This window comes from Octodon degus, unplaced genomic scaffold, assembly GCF_000260255.1.
Source record: "Octodon degus isolate 3935 unplaced genomic scaffold, OctDeg1.0 scaffold00003, whole genome shotgun sequence".
Lineage (NCBI taxonomy): Eukaryota > Metazoa > Chordata > Mammalia > Rodentia > Octodontidae > Octodon > Octodon degus.
Window position 1 is genome coordinate 36,536,773 of NW_004524579.1, and position 18,237 is coordinate 36,555,009.

Sequence of the window (18,237 nt, forward strand, 5' to 3'; positions counted from 1 at the left end):
CATCCTCAGGAGTCTGTTTCCTTTCCATTGATCCACACGTCTGTTTTTCTGTTGGCCTCATTTTTAAAAAATCACTGTAATTTTATTACTTGAAATCAGGGATTGTAATGTCTTCTACTTTGCTCTTGTTACTCAGGATTGCTTTAGCTATTCTGGGTCTTCCCTGGTTCCAGTGAATTTTAGGGTTGTATTATCTGGTCCAGTGAAAAATACAATTGATACTTTGATTGGGATTGAATCAAGTGTTTGTATGTCAGTGTGAAAATATGACCATTTAGACAATATTGGTTTTGCCTATTGAGGAACTGGGGATATATTTCCATTTTCTGATGTCATCTTTGATGTTTTTTAGGGTACTATATGAAGTTTTTGTTGGTGAGTTTTTTCATTTCTTTTTTAGGTTAATCAAATATTATTTTTTTTTCTTGATTCTGCTGTGAATGATATTGTTTTCTACTTGCTTTCTTGGTGAATTCATCACAGTTGTACAGGACTGCTATTGACTTTGTGTGTGTGTGTGTGTGTGTGTGTGTGTGTGTGTGTGTGTGTGTGTGCAGGGTCTCACTATGCAGCGCAGACTCATAATAATCCTCCTTATTTCTGCCTCCCTAGTGCTGGGGTTACAGATATACACCACTACGCCTGGACTCTATCACCAGCTCAGTATGCCAGGGGCAGGACCGGCGCCAGATGCAGTGCCAGGGATCAAACCCTGGCCCCTGCAATTACCTAAGTAAGCACTTAGTCTGCTGAGCTATTTCGCCAGCCTTGCTATTGATTTTTGTGAGATGATTTTTTATACTATTACCTTGTTGAATTTTTTAGTTAGATCTAGAGTCTTTGATGGATTGTTTTGGGTCTTATATGTAAAGGATCATGTCATCTGCAAAAAGTAGTTTGACTGCTTCCTTTCTTATAAGGGTCCCTTTTATTTCTTTCTCTTGCCTGATTGCACTGGCTAATGTTTTGACTCTATTGAACAGGAGTGGCAATGGTGAACATCCTTACCTTATTCCTGACTTTAGAGGGAAAGCTTTCGTTTTTTCCACTTAATATGCTGTTGGAGGTACATTTGTTATAGATGACTTTTATCAGACTGAAATAAGATCCTATACCTATTTTCTTTCTTTCTTTCTTTCTTTCTTTCTTTCTTTCTTTCTTTCTTTCTTTCTTTTCTTTTTTTTGGAGGGAGATACTAGCACTCGAACCTAGGACCTAACACTTGTTAGGCAGGTACCATACCACTGAGCTAAATCCCCAGCCCTTCTTCAGATTTAAAAAAAAAAAAATATTATGAATGTATGTTGGATTTTATCAAATCTTTTTTTCTGCATCTATGAGATAACCATGTGGTCTTTGTCCTTGGTTGTATTTGTGTGATGTATTATGTTTATTGATTTATGTATGTTGAACCATCCTTGTATCCTCGCGACGAAGGTACTTAACTGTGATATATAAACTTTTTATTTTATTTTATTTTATTTTATTTTCCATAATTTTATTGAGAAACAAGTAGCAATGGGACAGTTTCAAATCAAATTGGTAGGACAGTTTCAATAATTAACACATTGCATACTCTCTTCCTAGTGGTTATTTGCTGTACAAGATGCGGACATGATACTGTAGTTACAAATACTATTAGAACAAATCCATCTATTCATTAAGAGAATGTAACTATATATCTATCTTAACCATTCTGAATACACAGATACAAAATGGACATTCATCTGTATCCCCTTTTTTGTTTAGTTCTGCCATTTGAATATTATAGGTGTGTTAACTCAGCAAATATTCTAAAAGAGTCCAATAGTCCATAAATAGTATTGGGTCTTCCACTTGACGGGCAGTGTCTGAAACTGTTGACCTGAGTCCCCTACAGCTCAACATAACATGATGGCTTTACTTCTTACAGTTCGTTTTTATACTTTTCTGCTGGATGTTAAGACCAAGATAAAGCAGAACCTATGCAACAAGAGTTGTAGCTTTTGGATCTGATAAGGTCAGTCAAATCCCTCAGGATTTATCCTGAGATCCTGTACCTCAGATTGTAGATCCTTTGTCAGTGTCATCTTATGGATGAGTCACGGTCATTGCTTGGCCAGTGTGCTCTCTATGAAAGCCTGAGAGAATGTTTTCTCTCCGTGTGACTCTCCTTAGGCACACTCTACATCATCGATCACTTTCCTCTTTGGCCCCATAATCTCCTTGATCAGAAAATTTGGGACACTACTGAGTTACATGATGTTACAGTACAAGTTCTTATATGTCCTGAATCTTAATTGACCTTGGAAGGCTGGGGCCAAAATGTTGGCCTTTCTTGCAGTCCTCCTTTTTCTCTAATATTTTGGTCTGCAAACTTAGGTTGTTAACTCTCCAGAAGACAAGCTTATTGTTATTACCCTACAACCTAGGCTGTGAAGCTTAACCTCACTATGTGATATATAATCTTTTTTAAAAAAATTTTTTTTTATTTATGTGTGTGTGTGTGTGTGTGTGTGTGGCCAGCTCAGCCCACCAGGGGGCGGGGCTGGCTGGCATGTGGTGCTGGGGGATTGAACCGCGGTCCCTGTGCTTTGCCACGCTTGTTCTAAGTAGGTGCTTTAGACCACTGAGCCATCTCACCAGCCCCCTGTGATATATAATCTTTTAATGATGCATTTTTTTTTGGTCAGTATCTTGTTAAGAATCTGCATCATTCAACAGACTGGCCAATATTTTTCCTTGCTAAATTAAGTCCTTGTCTGATTTTGGAATCAATTTAATACTAGTTCCCAGGAACGAGTTTCAAAGTACCCCTTCCCTTTCAATTTCATTAAAAAGTTTAGGAGTATTAGTGTTAGAGCTTCCCCTGAAGTTCTTGTAGAATTCATTGGTGAATTCATGGGGTCCCGGGTGCTTAAATAACCACAAAACAAAACAGAACAACCCCCCAACAGTAAAAAACATCTTGCCATTATTCCCCCTGAAAGTAATTCCCCTCACTCCAAACATACTTATTTTTGCCACTTTCTGAAGCAATTCTGACAGCCTTTACTGCATTGGGGAAAAGATCATGTCTTTAGCTGCACTGTCCTGGCTGACTTGCTGCTGTAAATCAATTCAAAAGGTCTACTGTCCATGGTCATTTTGACTTTGGTGAGGAGCTAGAAGCCACACCATATAAGATACAGTGGAGAAAGCAGATGAAGAGACATGCTGCTGTTGTTACAAGCTTGCTTTTCATCAGACGGCACTTGGTAACAGCATTCACTGTATTTTTTTTTTTAACCTCGCGCAAAGACACTCATAAAAGAGTACTTGCAGAACTGCTCCTGAAAGTGGCAAGAATGACAGGATGTGTTCAAAGGGAGGTATCTTGAAGGGTACTATTGGCAATGTTTTTTTTTATTGTAATAAATTTTAAAATTTAAATGCTCATCTCATTTTGATCATCCCTTTGTGTTCAAAATGTGTTTCATAAAAATTGAGATTTTTATATAAAAATTATCATTTCAAAAGTCACTGTGTTCCTAACTTTTTAATAAAAATTCTGAACCATGGTTTAGTTCCTTATATAACCATTAAAACTTCAAAATGGGTGAGATTTCTCCATGTCTCAAAGTTCCTAGGTTCTTAGATGACACTAGTTTTTACAACTACCCTTATTCAACATACCTGCTTCTGGAAAGTCATTTTAAGGAATGTAAGACACCACTGAAGATTGAAGAGAAAAAAATTGTGTGAAAATTCCCCAAACTTTGACATTATTCTGCTCTGAGTTCCTCTCAGATGTGATTAAGATACATGTAATTTTGCTAAGACAATCTAATAATTTGTGAGGAGGCATAGCATTAAAATGTTCTCTATTTGTGATTAGTTATTGTACTTTAAAATGTTCTTGCTAATTTTTCATTTCTGAGGATTTCAGTGAAGAGCATCTACCAAACACACACAGAATCAAACCTAAGTTTTTAAAGACAGTCTCCAAAAGAAAAAAAAGAACAAATTCTAGAGGAAATCTACAAGTTATGGGTCTATATAATTGTTTAGTAGATATGAAACATTCCAGGAAATGGATTGATTTGAGTAAAGATCCCCCGTGTGTTTTTATGTTTCTATGTGTACAAAGTTAGGGAATTCCTGCCTTAGGGGTCACACACATGCATGCTATCATCATTTTTTTTTTTTTTTGGTGGAACCGGGGATTGAACTCTGGCCCTTGCACTTGCCAGGGAAGCACTTATTCCACTGAGCCATCTCCCCAGCCCCCTCATCTATGATGCTATGGAAACTACTAATGCCTGTGCTCCTATTTAGAACTTTGAATCATAGCTTCTTGTGCTGCTCACTGGGCACTTAGTGTAGTGGAAAGCTTCCAGGTCATTTCAAAGTGCATCCACTGTAGTGACCACTGTATTGGGGTGAAGTTACAAAGGGGGCTAATTTTTTTAATGAGTGTTTTATGGCTTACATTCATAAGATTTGTCCTGAATTTTCTGATAACCAAAGTGAATAGAAAAGCACAAACAGGATAATTTTTTATCATGCACAATGCAAAAACTTACCAGTTCTTTGAATGAAAACAAGCTTTCCTTCACAGGTCTGAAACACATAGCATGCTTGAGTATTTTTACAGGGCACATTGAATAATGTCATGGATCACAAGCTTACAAACACTCCACAGTAAATAACACATGGCAAGTTGATATTCTAGTTTCTAATGACCACTTCTCAGGAACCAGCAAGGACATGACCACAGACTGCAGGTGGGTACTGGCTGCTTGGTCAGCGAGTGCAGGAGCAGAATGATGGAGGAAGAGGAAGTGTTGACACCTCTCTAGAGCTTTCAGACCATTCAGCTTCACCTATAGGGTAAGCCTGGGACTGTGCAACTCCAAGATTTCTTGTCTACATAGAGAAATACTTTCATATTAGGAAAATTTTAAGAGTCAATTGCATTTTTTCCTCCATAATATAGATTGTACAAAGATGAAAAAATTCTATGAGGTGAGGGTGGGGAAGGTCTAACTTTCATTTACAGGGGCTACAGGCAAGGTGAAGGGCATCTCTGTGTGTGTGTATGTGTGTGCGTGTGCACGCGCACGCTGTTTATCAAAAGAAAAAGAATGTAGGTTTGAAAGGTCCAAAAACCTTGGCATGGAATGAATAGAGTTCTGTTTTTGCAATGCTCCTTCATAAAGATTATTTTTCACAGCTGGGATTCTGTGACATCTAAGTAATATTGACTCAGTGGCTCAAGATTCTAAAGAAGGTTCCTGAGCAAGGTGCTGACTGTATGGGGCTGGGTTTTAAAAAGGTGACCCAGTATATGGCACATGTTTGAAGCCACAGTCATGCTGAAGGGAGGTCAAAAGGATTCAAAATACGATGAGCGTTTCCCTTTTTCTTTTGAGCTGCAGGGTGAAGGGCAGGTACTTGGCAATGTAGCTGGGGACCAGCAAGATAATTTTATTGCATTATGAGTTCTGGCTTAACTCCACTGAGTGGAAATCCTAAACACACCCTTTCATACCCAAGTAGGCACTTTGATGTTTTCTTTTTTAAAGCAAACAGTATGCTCTGCGTCTTTCTTTTTGAATTCCAAACGCACTTACCATTTAAATTTAAGGAAAGACTTCCTGAGAAAGTCGAGTGACGAATTTGAAGTAGTCTATTGCATTCTTTCGTATAAATCCAAAATTACTTGAACTGCTACAATATGGGAAGGATCCTATTATGGCACTAAGTCTCAATCGTTTGCATATGCATAAGGATAACCTTAAGCTTGAGTTTGATATTTCACATTGCGTCTCAAAGACAAGCTGCCTTTTTATTCAAAGCACCACGCTGTTTCCGAGTGGGTGGGCGTGTACTTAGAGCCGGCGCGGTTGGTTTTGGTCCCGGTGGGATTCACACAGGCAATGGCGACTCGCGGCCACACCGGGGCAGCCTCTCCCCGGCTGGGGGCCGGGCCAGGCAGATCACTCCCGGGAGCTGACAATGTAGCCAGGTCCGACTTGCTGGGGTTGCCAAGAATTTAAAGGGATCTAGAAACGTCCATCTTCCCCCCGTTTAACAATTACCGCGAGCTCCAAGCACTGAGTAGAAAAGCCTAAGGGGAGGAAAAAAACACAAGGTGTTTTTGTTGTTTGTAAAATGTCTTCACCACTCCCAAAGGTCCAGCGCGCTCTCCCCAGCAGGGGAAGCCTGGTGTGCAGAGGGTCAGCGGGCAGCTCGACCCGCCCGGGCGCGCCCGGGTGCACCACCCGCCGCCTGCTGACCCCAGAGCGCCCCGCCACGGCCGGGGGTGGGCGTGGGGCAGAACGCCCCCGCCCCGCGGCCCGCCCCCCAATCCGGCCTGTGATTGGCTTGGGGGCGCGTGTGCCCGCCCCAGAGAGCAGGGAGGGTCCCCTCCGGGCGCCGGGGGGGAGGAGGCGGAGGAGGGGGCGGGGAGAGCGGGCCGGGACTGAGCGTGTGAGGGGGCGGGAGAGCCGGGTCCCCGGGATCGCAGATCGAGCGGCCCGCGGGCGGCGGGAGGACTGGGAGGAAGAGAGGCGGGAGCGGGCCGCGGGTGGGGAAGCCGGCGAGCTCCGAGTCGCCACCGCCGCCGCCGCCGCCGCGCTCAGAGAGAGGCGCCGGGCTTACCGCTGCCGCTCGGCGCGCCCTCGGGAGCCGCCAGTCCGCTCGTCCCGCAGCCTTCCGGGAGGAAGCGGCAGCGGCCCGGGCGCGCGCGGCACCCTCACCTGCCGGCTCTCGGCCGCTTCCCCGGAGGGACACGCGGGGCTGGGCGCGGGACCGGCCGGCCGGGGACGCGGAGGAAAGACGCAGCCCAGCCGCCCGGAGCTCCTCGGACCCACGCTGGGCGCCGGCTCCATGGCGACGGGGCTCGGGGAGCCGGTCTACGGACTTTCGGAAGACGAGGTGAGCACGGCCCCTTCCCACCCGGGACTCCCCCGGACTCCCCGGGGAGTTGCTGTCCCGTGCCAGCACCGGAGGGATCGGGGCCACCCCGAGGTGCGCGTCCCCTGCGTCTGCCTGCAGGGGAGCCCTAAACGCAGGAGCGTCCCGGAGCGGGTGCCGGAAGGGTGGTGTTAGGAGTTCCCCTCTGTCTAGCGCTTTGTTTGTAAATAAAGCGGTGCGACGCCCTTGGACCCCAGGCGCTCTCGGAGCTGTCCGCTTGGGGGTGGCCGGAAGGCGCGTGCGCCCTTCTGCCCCGCTAGTCCCCTTCCTCTGTGTGTCCGGCTTTCGAGGCTGTTGGACAACTTTCCGCTCCTCTCCCCTGCAGCGGGAGTCCATGCTGTGTGTCACGTCTGGGTCGCGGCGGGAGACCCGTGCCGCGCGCGGGTGCGGGTGCGGGTGCTGTGGGGGCGCTTGCTTGTCTCCCCCTGGAACTTTCTAAAGATCTTGTCAGCGGCGCCCCGAAGCGTGAGTGTGCTGATCCGCTGGGAGCCGGGAGGCACCGGGAGCGGCGTGTGAACGTCCCTGTCTTTCAAAGTCTGCACCCAGGATCGTGCATTTTGGAGTCTTTTTTTTTTTTTTTTTTTTGTGCGTGGACGTGGTCAAGGAAGGTGGCAGGTGCTGCTAGAAACTTGGAGAAAGCTTGCAGCCCTGCCATTTTTTCTTTTCTTTTTTTCCTCCCAACGATTCAAAGCCCGGCACCTTCAGGATGGGTGGAGAGAGAAAAGCTTCATTGATCTCTTTTATTAATAAAGCAATGAAGTAAGCCACGCCCCCGACGGTTGGTTTGACTAGAAAGGGCTTTGTTTTTCCCCTACTCTCTCCTCTCGTTTCCCACTCCTCCCTTTTGAAACAATCCTGCTAAATCACTGCTCAGCCTTCTTTCGACCAGCCACTCTCTGCTCTTATTGGTGTATTGCTGTACCAAAAAGGGGGGGGGGGAGAAGGGGGGGAGGCCTGTCGCTGGCGCGGCGTGACAGGCAGGCTGGATGGAGCAGGTAGGAGTGGTTTGCCATCTGGCGGGGTGCGCGCCCAGGTCTGGCTCCCCTTTCCAGAGGTGAATTTACAACCCGTGAAGCATTACTCAGCAGGGAGGTATTTCCTATCCTGGTTGTGCATTTCATGAAAAGTTGATGCCTGGAAATTCAGGCTTTCTTGATTTGTCTTTCTAACCCCTCCCTTTTTTTTTTTCCCCCTGAGGTTTCCTTTCCCTGGTAATGGGGGTGGGGTTTAAAGAGAGGCTATTATCTGAGACAGCTCGCGTTATGGCTTCGCTCTCTGCTGCTTTCCTGTCCTGGCGTGGCGTGGCGTGTGTGTGTGTGTGTGTGTGTGTGTGTGTGTGTGTGTGTACGTGTTATGTATATGTGTAATATAATAGATATCTTGGGGGTGGAGAGGTTTTAGAGGATGACTTTTCTTGACGGTGCTAAGCAAGGCATGCAGTGGTGTTTATCAGAGAACCAGCACAATGTAAATAATGTATGACCTGTGTTTTTGATTGTTTTGCCATGCTTTGCTTGTGTAAAATAATTTCCCTGTTTGTGTAGTTACCTGGAGATGGGTAGAAAGTAGCATTCTTTTTCCGCTTGTTCAGGCGCGTTCCCTTGCATCCTCCGCTTCTCCTTTTAATTAGTAGCAGTAGAGGGCAAGCACTCAGCTTGTGGAGGTGCTGAGTTGCCGGCATCCCTAAACAAAGGGTTGCTTAGGTTGAGGTGTGGAGAGGATGAACACAGCGGCGCTGGATCTTAGATTCTTTTAAAAATCGTAATAGATTATTTTGAAAAGATCCCTGGCAAAAATATTTTAAGAAATACACCTGGATGAAGGAATCACATTTATGTCACGGTTTATGCTTTGTTTACGTTGGCAGCCAGTGTCAGGATCCACCTAGAGCGCATCTTGCACTTTGTCTAGATGAGTTGGGGCTGATCTTAGCTGGTGTGCATCGCAAAAGCGAGGGAAGCACATAAACAGAATCCTGGCGTGTGGGGGCTAATGTGTGCTGGGGCTCAACCCTGCTTGTTGCTAGGAGAGTAATTGATGTTGTATTGGCAATAGCAAGAGGTGATGGGCACCTTTTATTATTTCTTTATTGCCGTGTTCCTGGTGCTATTTGGTTGCACACAGTATATTATACATATGCACATTATGATACCACAAGATAAGCCTTTATGTCTTCCTTTTTTCAACTTCTCCTACCAGTACAAAAAAAAAAAAAAAAAAAAAAGCCAATCCTATTTTGATGACTTTACATTTCTGTGGTGTTTGTTTTTTACAGAAGGTTTCACTCTTGTCAGGTTGCCCTTTAGAGTCAGGGAATGCCATCGTGGAATATTAACAACAGATTTTTGAATTTGCATCACTTTTTTTTTTTGTCTCCCTGGATTAGTTTGTGCAAGAAAACAAATGGAAGATTTTTAACGGTTTCTTAAAGTAGGATGCCTGATGAAACTACCAGCAGGCTAGGTGCTCCTAGGTGTGTTAGATATGGGTACTCTCGGTGTACAGGCGGGGTGTGCTATGGAGCATCACATGTGGGGATATGTTGGAGAGTCTGCTTACAAACCTCTTACTCATATCAAGCAGATTTCTTATCATAGTCTTTTTTGAGGTTGATAGAAAGAAGTGTGTGTGTGCGTGTGTGTGTGTGTGTGTATTTGGCGTGCACTTAGTACAGTATTGTCTCATGTTATAAAGACTATGGAGTCCTTAGTGCTGTTCATGGTGAGACAGCATTAACATGCTGTTAATCCAAGCAGGGGATGCCAAGGCTGAGGATATTGTTCCTTGGACCATCAGTTTAGATCTATCTCCTTTGTGGGATCAAAGATGTGAGGTTTGCTTGTGTGAAAGTATGTACTGTTCAATTTTTGTTGTGCTTCCAGTTGAGGTTTCTCTGTTGAATTATCATTCATTTTACTCTGATTTAAATCAGGTCAGTTTAGGGAACCAAATTTGAAGTTACTGTCAGATGAATTTTGGTGTGGGAGGGATTAGCCATTGAACAAAACTCCTTATTCATGGTCAACGGTCAGATTTGGTTTGGAATCAAAACAGTTTGGACTAGTTTCTGCCTCTGGCTTGGATCCCTGGTCTCTTTTTTTCTTTTCTTTTTTGTATTTATTTTTAGCCATGTACGTTGGCACATTTTGGCATAGTTTGTTCGTGAATCCTACTATTAGCCATCTGAAATCGTTAGTTACATCTCAGAAAGGTATCTTTTATTGAAAGAATTTCCTACTGGATGAAATATGGGGGTTTGAATGGCAACCTTATAACGAACGCATATGCTGTAGCTCTGTGGTTGGAATGAGGAGAATGGCGTGCAAGTGAAGGCCAGGCTGATTCCCTCTCTCCTTGTTCTGGACAGTCAAGGACAGACCGCTGGCTATTGTTTCCAGTGCCACCAAAGCATCCAGCACCACCCTAAGCCTTATGCACATGCTAATTCACTTAATTGGCATTAAAAGCTCTGTGCACTGTTCTGTGGTGTACAGATGAGGACTCGAAGCTCAGAGAGCGTAAGAGAGCTAATTGTATAAGGAATAGTGAGTGAGTGATAGGGCCAGGTTTGTTGATTTACAAAGCCCTAGTTTTAACATGGTAAATCATGTTTTTCTTTCAGGCATCTTGAAAGGCCATTGAGGTTGGAGGCCAGGTTATTCAATGTAATATAAAATAGATATCAACAGTAAGTTTCAAACTGATGCTCCTGGGCCAGGTTGACCAGGAGTCCTGCATAGTGTGGAACCTGTAGTACCTTAAATAAAGCTGGGAAACTTGCATGAAATGGTGAACAGTGTAGCTCTTCAGGGCTATATTCTTTTTTGGCAACCAGTAGTAGCTTTGCCTTAGAGCTCCTTGAGATGTGACAGCTGTGCTAGTTGCCACGGTCTCCACGGCTCTGTGATGTTTAGTGATACAGGAAAAATAACTCCTCACCTGTTAGATGGTGGATGTCCTGACTTGTGATCCCGCAACACGAAGGAATGAAGTCTCCAGCCCACGGAGGAAGTTAGGAGAGCTTTATTGAAAAGGCAGGGAAGAAGAATAGCTGCTGGATTTTCAGGAAGGTCCCAAATGGTTGGCCACTGATGCATTTGTCAGTGCCAATTTATGTAGCAAATCACAATGAGGGTTCAAATATGAGTCAAACGTCAAAGGACCTATAGAATTACAGGTATAGCTGCTTAGCTGATATTGATCTGATAGTGAAACGAGTAGCAAGGGTATGTGGAAAAAGTACAAGATGTTTTTGGGAAGAGATGAGTCCCCACATTCTATTTAGCTGCTTGGGCATCTGATGGCTAGGTGGCGATAATTACAGTATATTTGTGTGTGTGTGTGTGTGTGTGTGTGTGTGTGCGTGCGTGTGCGTGCACTGACTTTTTTGAGGGCCCAATCTCTTTGACTATATGTTAATGCCTGTCTGACTTAGCTGTCTATATTCTCCCCCCCCAAAGAGGTATTCATAATTGTGGTTAGGGAAAATGGACAGCTTCAACCTGACTGCCTTAGATTGGAGAAAGGTTGGTGTAGGAGAGACTGCAGTCAGAGGCCTTCAACGGAGAGCTAATATAAGGGGCCTTGGATAGAAGTCATGTTGGGGTTTAGCAGTTATGAACTCTGTTCATCTAGTGAATGAAGTTGATGTAGTAGATCCTGATAAAAGGAGTTTGTAACATCTATCATGTGTTTCATTTGCATGATCATTTGGAGTTTGACAGCCTTGAGGTGGGAATAAACAAATTTTGCCAAGAGATTAAGCATGTATGACCAAAACATGAGTACTAAAATGGAATGACAGATTGGTACAAGGAGCCATGTCCAGACACTGCTTGAGAAATTTTTAACCAGCTGGGTCTGAGACCTATCTGCTCATGGAGGTTATCTACAAGGCTGATTTATTTATTCTTTAAGATCTTTTTTACCTGATGTTGATCATTTATCCAGGGACAAGTTTCATTTATTAATGCACAAGTCCTCCTAGTTTTAGCTGTAAGAAAATTAAGAGCTCTCTGGTTTTAAAGGACATTTGAGTTAAGGAACTTATTTTTTTCATTATACTTTTCTTCTGTTTCAGATCAAGTTAAAATGAGACTTGTGTTAATCAAAATTAACTTGTCAGGGGTTACTTTTGGAACTATATACAGAGCCTTTCAACTCCTCTGTCATTGTCAACTGCTAGGATAGGTCATGGTCTTGCTTGACCATGTGGCTTGTCATGGGAGATGACATGGGAGATGTTTCTCTGGTGATCCTCTTTAGCACAGTGTACACTGGTTGACTTCTATCTTTTGGGTGTCCAACAGTCTTCCTACTTAGGGGGTTGGGTAACTCACCAGAGTTGCAGGATCCTGTAGAAAGTTTACTTGGTGTCCTGAGTCCTTTTTCACTTTGGAGTCCAGGGCAAAAATTGGTAGCTCAGTTATCTCTAACTTTGGTCTCCAAATGTCAGTTGTTGAACATCCAGGAGATTAGTTATGCCAGTATTACGATGGGAGCAGTAAGTTTATTCTTATCTGGATATCAAGCACCTTGAAATATATAATGTGACCAGAGAACTATTCTTCACCAATCATAGTTGTCTGAAGAGTTGAATTCCCATAGAATGGCAACAGATACTAACTAGAGAGTTTTACAGAGGATATTTGAGATCAAGGGCAACACAACATTTTAGTGTGACAATAACAATGAGATTACTTAGAACCATTATTATCTCTGAAACATTTAAATGTCCATTATAGTATAAAATAACTTTTTAACTGGTTACCTTTTTCTGATTAAGAGACATTAACATAAAAGAACCTCTTATTATTAAATTTATTATCTTTTAATAGAGTGCCATTTAAGTAGAATGTACTTGTTTATAGATATAGTTTATGGATTATTAGAGTCCAACCTTAAGTATTTTAGTGATAGTTGCCAAGACTGCTTAGTGTTTAGGTACCTCTAACTGTACATCACAATCACTTAACAATCATATTAGTAGAAGCCTTGAAAAAGTATTCAAATTATGTGGCTGGCTGTTTCATGTTGGATTGGCGTGCATATTTTATCACAAAAAGCTGGAACACAAGTAAAGTCACATGTTTGAGCCTAAAAAATTTTATCATAATAAAGAACGTTAGCTGGAAGTCTCCAGTGTGATTATTTTTTTGTTTTTCATCTTTCAAAATCTATATATTTAAGAAAGACAAATACATTAAATATACCATTAAATTAGCAAATTAGTATCATGGTATATAGAAATTTTTATATATATTTAGTTTTTACTCTTAATGCAAAGTTTAGGGTCCTTTAACAGGTTTTATAGGATGTAACTGTACTGACAAGAATTAGGCACATCTGAGCTACATCCCATGCCTTCCATTATCTTCCGTCGTTTTGCTTTGGGAGCTCGTCAGGTCCCCGGCAGCCAGCATGGTGCTGCAGATCGAAAGCAAAGAGACCTTTCAGGAAGCCCTGGCTGCTGCAGGAGATAAACTTGCAGTAGTTGATCTCTCAGCCATGTGGCGTGGGCCTTGCAGAATGATGAAGCCTTTCTTTCATTCCCTGTCTGAAAAATATTCCAACGTGCTGTTCCTTGAAGTAGATGTGGATGACTGTCGGGATGTTGCTGCAAATTGTGAAGTCAGGTGCATGCCAACGTTCCAGTTGTTTAAAAAGGGGGAGAAGGTGAGTGAGTTTTCTGGCGCTGATAGGAAGAAGTTTGAAGCCACCATTAATGAGTTAGTCTAACTGTGTTTTCTGAGGAACGGAACTAGCAGCTGTTTTAAAACTTTTAATTTTTTTTTATTTTACAAAAAAAAAGTATGGAAACTATATACCCAACTGCCATCTGATTGTAAATGACAATAAAATATTAATTCTACCCCCCAAAAAAGAAATAAGGACATCTTTAGAGCTCTTATACATTTAAGAAGCTGTGCTAATGACTGCAGATAGACTTATTACCAAATATTGCAAATGTATCTTATTTATACAATAACAAAATGGTTTTTTAATCAAAGGCAATAGATGTAGGTCCACATTTAAATACAGGACCAGATTTAAAGAGATCCAAATTTTGATCATTTAATATGTCTGAGGTTTAGATGTATGTTGTATAACAAAAGATCACCTGTTACTTATTCTGTAGTATGTATTCTTAACTTGTTATACTTAATGTTAAAGGCTAGACTCAGCATGTCATACACACAGACACACAAAGGCACACAGACACACACAGACACAGATACACACATCCCTTAGTTTTTGATCTCAATTCTGTCTATACTTCTGGTTGCAAACCAAACTGGACAAGTTTAGATTTCTCCAGAAGGTCACATTGAATGTGACTATTGAATTTGATTTGGTTCTCATTCAACTCAGCTTATGACCAGAATCATGGAAAGAATCAAGTTCATGAACTGAGACATCACTATTCCCATATATAATTTATGTCATTTAAATAATAGTTTATTTAATCAATCATAAACTGATTATTGAAAACATTTTAATATTTAAATATTTTTAGCTCCTAAAGCTCAATTTTTAGTAATCAAAAGCCTAATGATGGAAAACACAAGGAACTATTTTAATACAATATAGAACCTTTACTTTTAAATTTAGTTTTGTACCTCATGCCACAGCAATATATGTGCACCCATGTTTACGTCACCACAATTTCTCATAGCTAAATCCTAGAATCAGCCCAAGTGGCCATCAACTGGAGAATGGATAAAGATGTGGTATTTTCACACAATGAAGTATTATTCAGCTATAAAACAGGATAAATCTGAGTCTTTTGTCAGCAAATGGATGAAACTAGAGACCATACTCTTTAAGTGAAATAAATCAGACCTGTATGTGCAAACATTATATTGTCCTTAGTGTGTGAGAACCTGAAAGAGAAAATGGAATCTGAAGGGTACAGTAGATACTGGGAAAAGGAAAGGAACTTTTTCAAAAGCAAAGAGTCATTGAGTTGAGGAGAAGGACAGGAGGGGAGTGGGGGAAAGAGATGTATCTATGTATGTAAGTGGGATGGTTTGGACAACTGTACTGTGCATTTCTGCTGGTCTATGAAAAGGAACAGATGATAATTTGTTTTGTCTCCTTTTTTCATTCGTCTGTGCTTTTTCACCTCTTAATTTCTATACATTTTTTTTCTTCTTTCGATTTTGCATGCATATATCTGCTAATATGAATAACTGGTTGGAAGACAACACTATGCATTACAGTGAATACTGTGAAATTCATATTACTTTATTAAGTGAAATTCTGTATCATTTGTAATTTTTGTTTTATTACTATTTTGTACTCTCTTTTTTAAAAAAAAGTTAGTTTTGTAAGTTTAACCAAGAGGACCTTACTATCTTAAAAGCTTATATTTTTTAGAAATAGAAAGTTAAACTTTTAATTATAGCCAACGTAGATATGTTATAATGACTTACTTAATACTGTCTATTGGGCTGTGCCTCCATGAGACTTTAGAAAAAAGTGGAGAACTCCCATCAGTGGAGCCTCAGAGAAGAGTTTTGTACAGCAGCTCCAAGCCCAAGGGATCCCTACTTAGTTATGTTAACAATTACTTTAGATGACTCATCATAACAGTTAACACTTCTTAAAGCTCTATATGGTGCTATCTTGGTTCATGAACTTGATTCACTTCATGATTCTGGTCATAAACCAACATGGATAGAGCTGAATTTCCCTCTAAGGTCAACATTGAACCTAACCACTGACCTTGAGTCAGTTCTTGTTCAGTTTGGTTTGTGACCAAAATCATGGAGTGAATTAAGTTTGTGAACGGAGATAACTGCTCTATGTGTGCATATTTCATCTTTGACCAAGAGAAATTGCTCAGTTGGAGTTTGACCGCCTCTACACAGCTAGTGCTAGACATTGCTCGTATAAAACTCAGTTCTTCTGTTATCTTGGTTGTCTAAAAACCTGAGTGGAATTATGTCACCAAATTTAAAAACAGCTTTACTCTGACCAACTGTTTTGTTAATCTGCTCTGAAGCTATATGAACCCTAAGCATTTGAATTAATGTCTTTTTTTTTTTTTTTTTTTTTTTTCACTACCCGGGATTGAACTCAGGACTCTGTGCTTGCCAGGCAGGCACTTATTCTACTGAGCTATCTCCTCTGCCCTAGAGTTAATGTCTTGAGCATCTGTTTATCTGTATACCAACCTAAGTAGAGCTTTGGGAGGATCATGTATACCTGAAAATTAACATGCATATTAACATAAATCATATATGATTTTTATGTTGTCAAAATTTAAAGGTTTTTTTTAATTGGTTCTGTGAAAGTCTTGAACCTATTCTGAAAACCTGGCAAACTTAGGCAAGCACAGGGACTCGAACCTTAGTCTGCTGAGCTATCTTGCCAGACCAGAATTTATGGTAAGATCTTGGCCTTCCTGGTATCTGCACAGGGCCAGCAGAACCAGCAGGAAAAACTTCCATCCCAGAGTGGAGAGCCTGCACCCCGGATGACACTAGGGGAACTGCCTCGCCTCTCCAATTAGCAGCTACCTGCTCTAGAACCAGAAAACTTCAGGGGATGCCCTGAGCGCATATAAAAAACCAAGAGGGATTTAAAGAGATGCCTCCTTTCCCCCTTGTTTTGCAGATGCAAAACTCAGTGTTAAATTCCTTTTCTCTTTTGGAGTTTATTCTTTGTTATTATTTATTTATTTTTTATTTTTTTATTACAGTGTCTCACTACACAGTTCAGACTCATAGTGATCCTCCTGTCTCAGCCTCCCCAGTGCTGGGACTATAGGTGTGTGGCACCACACCCAGTTCTGGGGCAGCGTGGCATGCAGTATGGGGATCAAACTTGGGACCTTGAGCTTGCCAGGCAGGTGCTCATGCCACCAAGCTATCTCCCCAGCCCTAGAATATATGCTGAAGCACTGGAAATTATCTAACCTTCAGACTCTAAGTAGGCACCATTTAATCTTTTTCTGCACCTGTGCTTGGCCATGCAGAGGGAAGTATAGCACATCAAACAGCAGGTTGGGCTACCAGCTGTGCCTGCCAAACAGCTGTGGCAACCAAAACAACAGAGGGTCCCCAGAAGCCTGTACGGCTACTCTGATAGGACAACCATCAGCCTAGCTCCTTTTTATTTATTTTTTCATAATTTTATTGATAAATAGCAATGAGACAGTTTCAAATCAAATCGCTAGGACAGTTTCAATAATTAACACACTGCATACGTTCTTCTTAGTGGTTAATTGCTGTACAAGATGCGGACTTGAGATCCTATTTACAAACACCATTAGAACAAATCATTCTATTCATTAAGAGAATGTAACTATATATCTATCCTAACCACTTTGAATACACAGATACAAAATGGACATTCATCCGTATACCCCTTTTTTTCTAAGTTCCGTTATTGAATATTATAGATGTGTAAACTCAGCAAAATATTCAAAAAGAGTCCAGTAGACCATAATAGCATTGGGTCTTCTGTTTAACTGGCAATGTCAGAAATTGTTGACCTGAGTCCCCCACAGCTCAACGTAACCCTAGCTCCTTTTTAAAAAAACAACCCTTGCTTTCCCAGTGCAAAAGGATGAGCACTCAGTTTTTAGGGGGTTGGGAGCTTCTGATTGGAATGGAAAAAGAAAAGATTTCTCGGCTTGCGAATAGAAGCATGTTACCATTTGCTGATGCTGATGACAACCATCCTGTCCTGCAGAGGAGAGCTAACAGAGCCTGTCTGGTAGCTTCAGACATATTGAGAACCTCAGTGGCTAACCAATTAGAAGTTCAAAAAAACCGTCACATAGAGCTGCCAGAAATCAGAGACCACGCTATTTCATAACAGTTAAACAAGTCAAGGAAAGGATAGAAGGCCCTGCCTGCAAAAATAAAAATGTCCCCATCAATGAAACACAGATTTAAAGGCACTAGGATTTTTCCATGTTCTCAATTTAAACCTGTCATTTTGACAAGGTGCAAGCAACCAGCAAACAATGACCGACAGTTCTCAGTCGCCTAAATACTTGCAGTCCAGAATGTAGTCAAAGTATTTAGGGATTCTAGGAAACAAAAGCAGACTTTCCCTCTCTCCGTTCATCTCACTGGGCCTCCAAAATGATGTAGAAGAGGAAACATTCCCCACCTCTTAGATAGCAGATGTGCTGAGATCCTGGCCTCATAATATGAAAGAATGGAGTCTCTAACCCACAGAGGAAGTTAGGAGGTTTTTTTTTGGGGGAAATAAGGGGAAGAGGAATGGCTCCTGGACTTTCAGGAGGGTTCCCAAATAGGTGGTCATGGAGGCTTTGTGTCA

General features: G+C 41.9%; 1 protein-coding gene and 1 pseudogene across 3 annotated transcripts in view; both read left to right on the forward strand.

Moving 5' to 3' along the window:
• Positions 1 to 6,456: 6,456 nt before the first annotated feature.
• Positions 6,457 to 18,237, forward strand: part of Nedd4l (neural precursor cell expressed, developmentally down-regulated 4-like, E3 ubiquitin protein ligase) — a 342,174-nt gene continuing 330,393 nt past the window's right edge. For 2 of the 3 annotated variants that reach the window (XM_023715293.1, XM_004623689.3), the window contains exon 1: positions 6,458 to 6,900. In XM_023715293.1, the coding sequence (XP_023571061.1) occupies positions 6,853 to 6,900 (48 nt within the window). In that variant the 5' untranslated portion in view covers positions 6,458 to 6,852. Of the gene's footprint in view, positions 6,901 to 18,237 lie in introns of all 3 variants that reach the window. The other variant, XM_023715286.1, reaches the window with a different exon arrangement.
• Positions 13,309 to 13,677, forward strand: LOC105742095 (annotated as a pseudogene).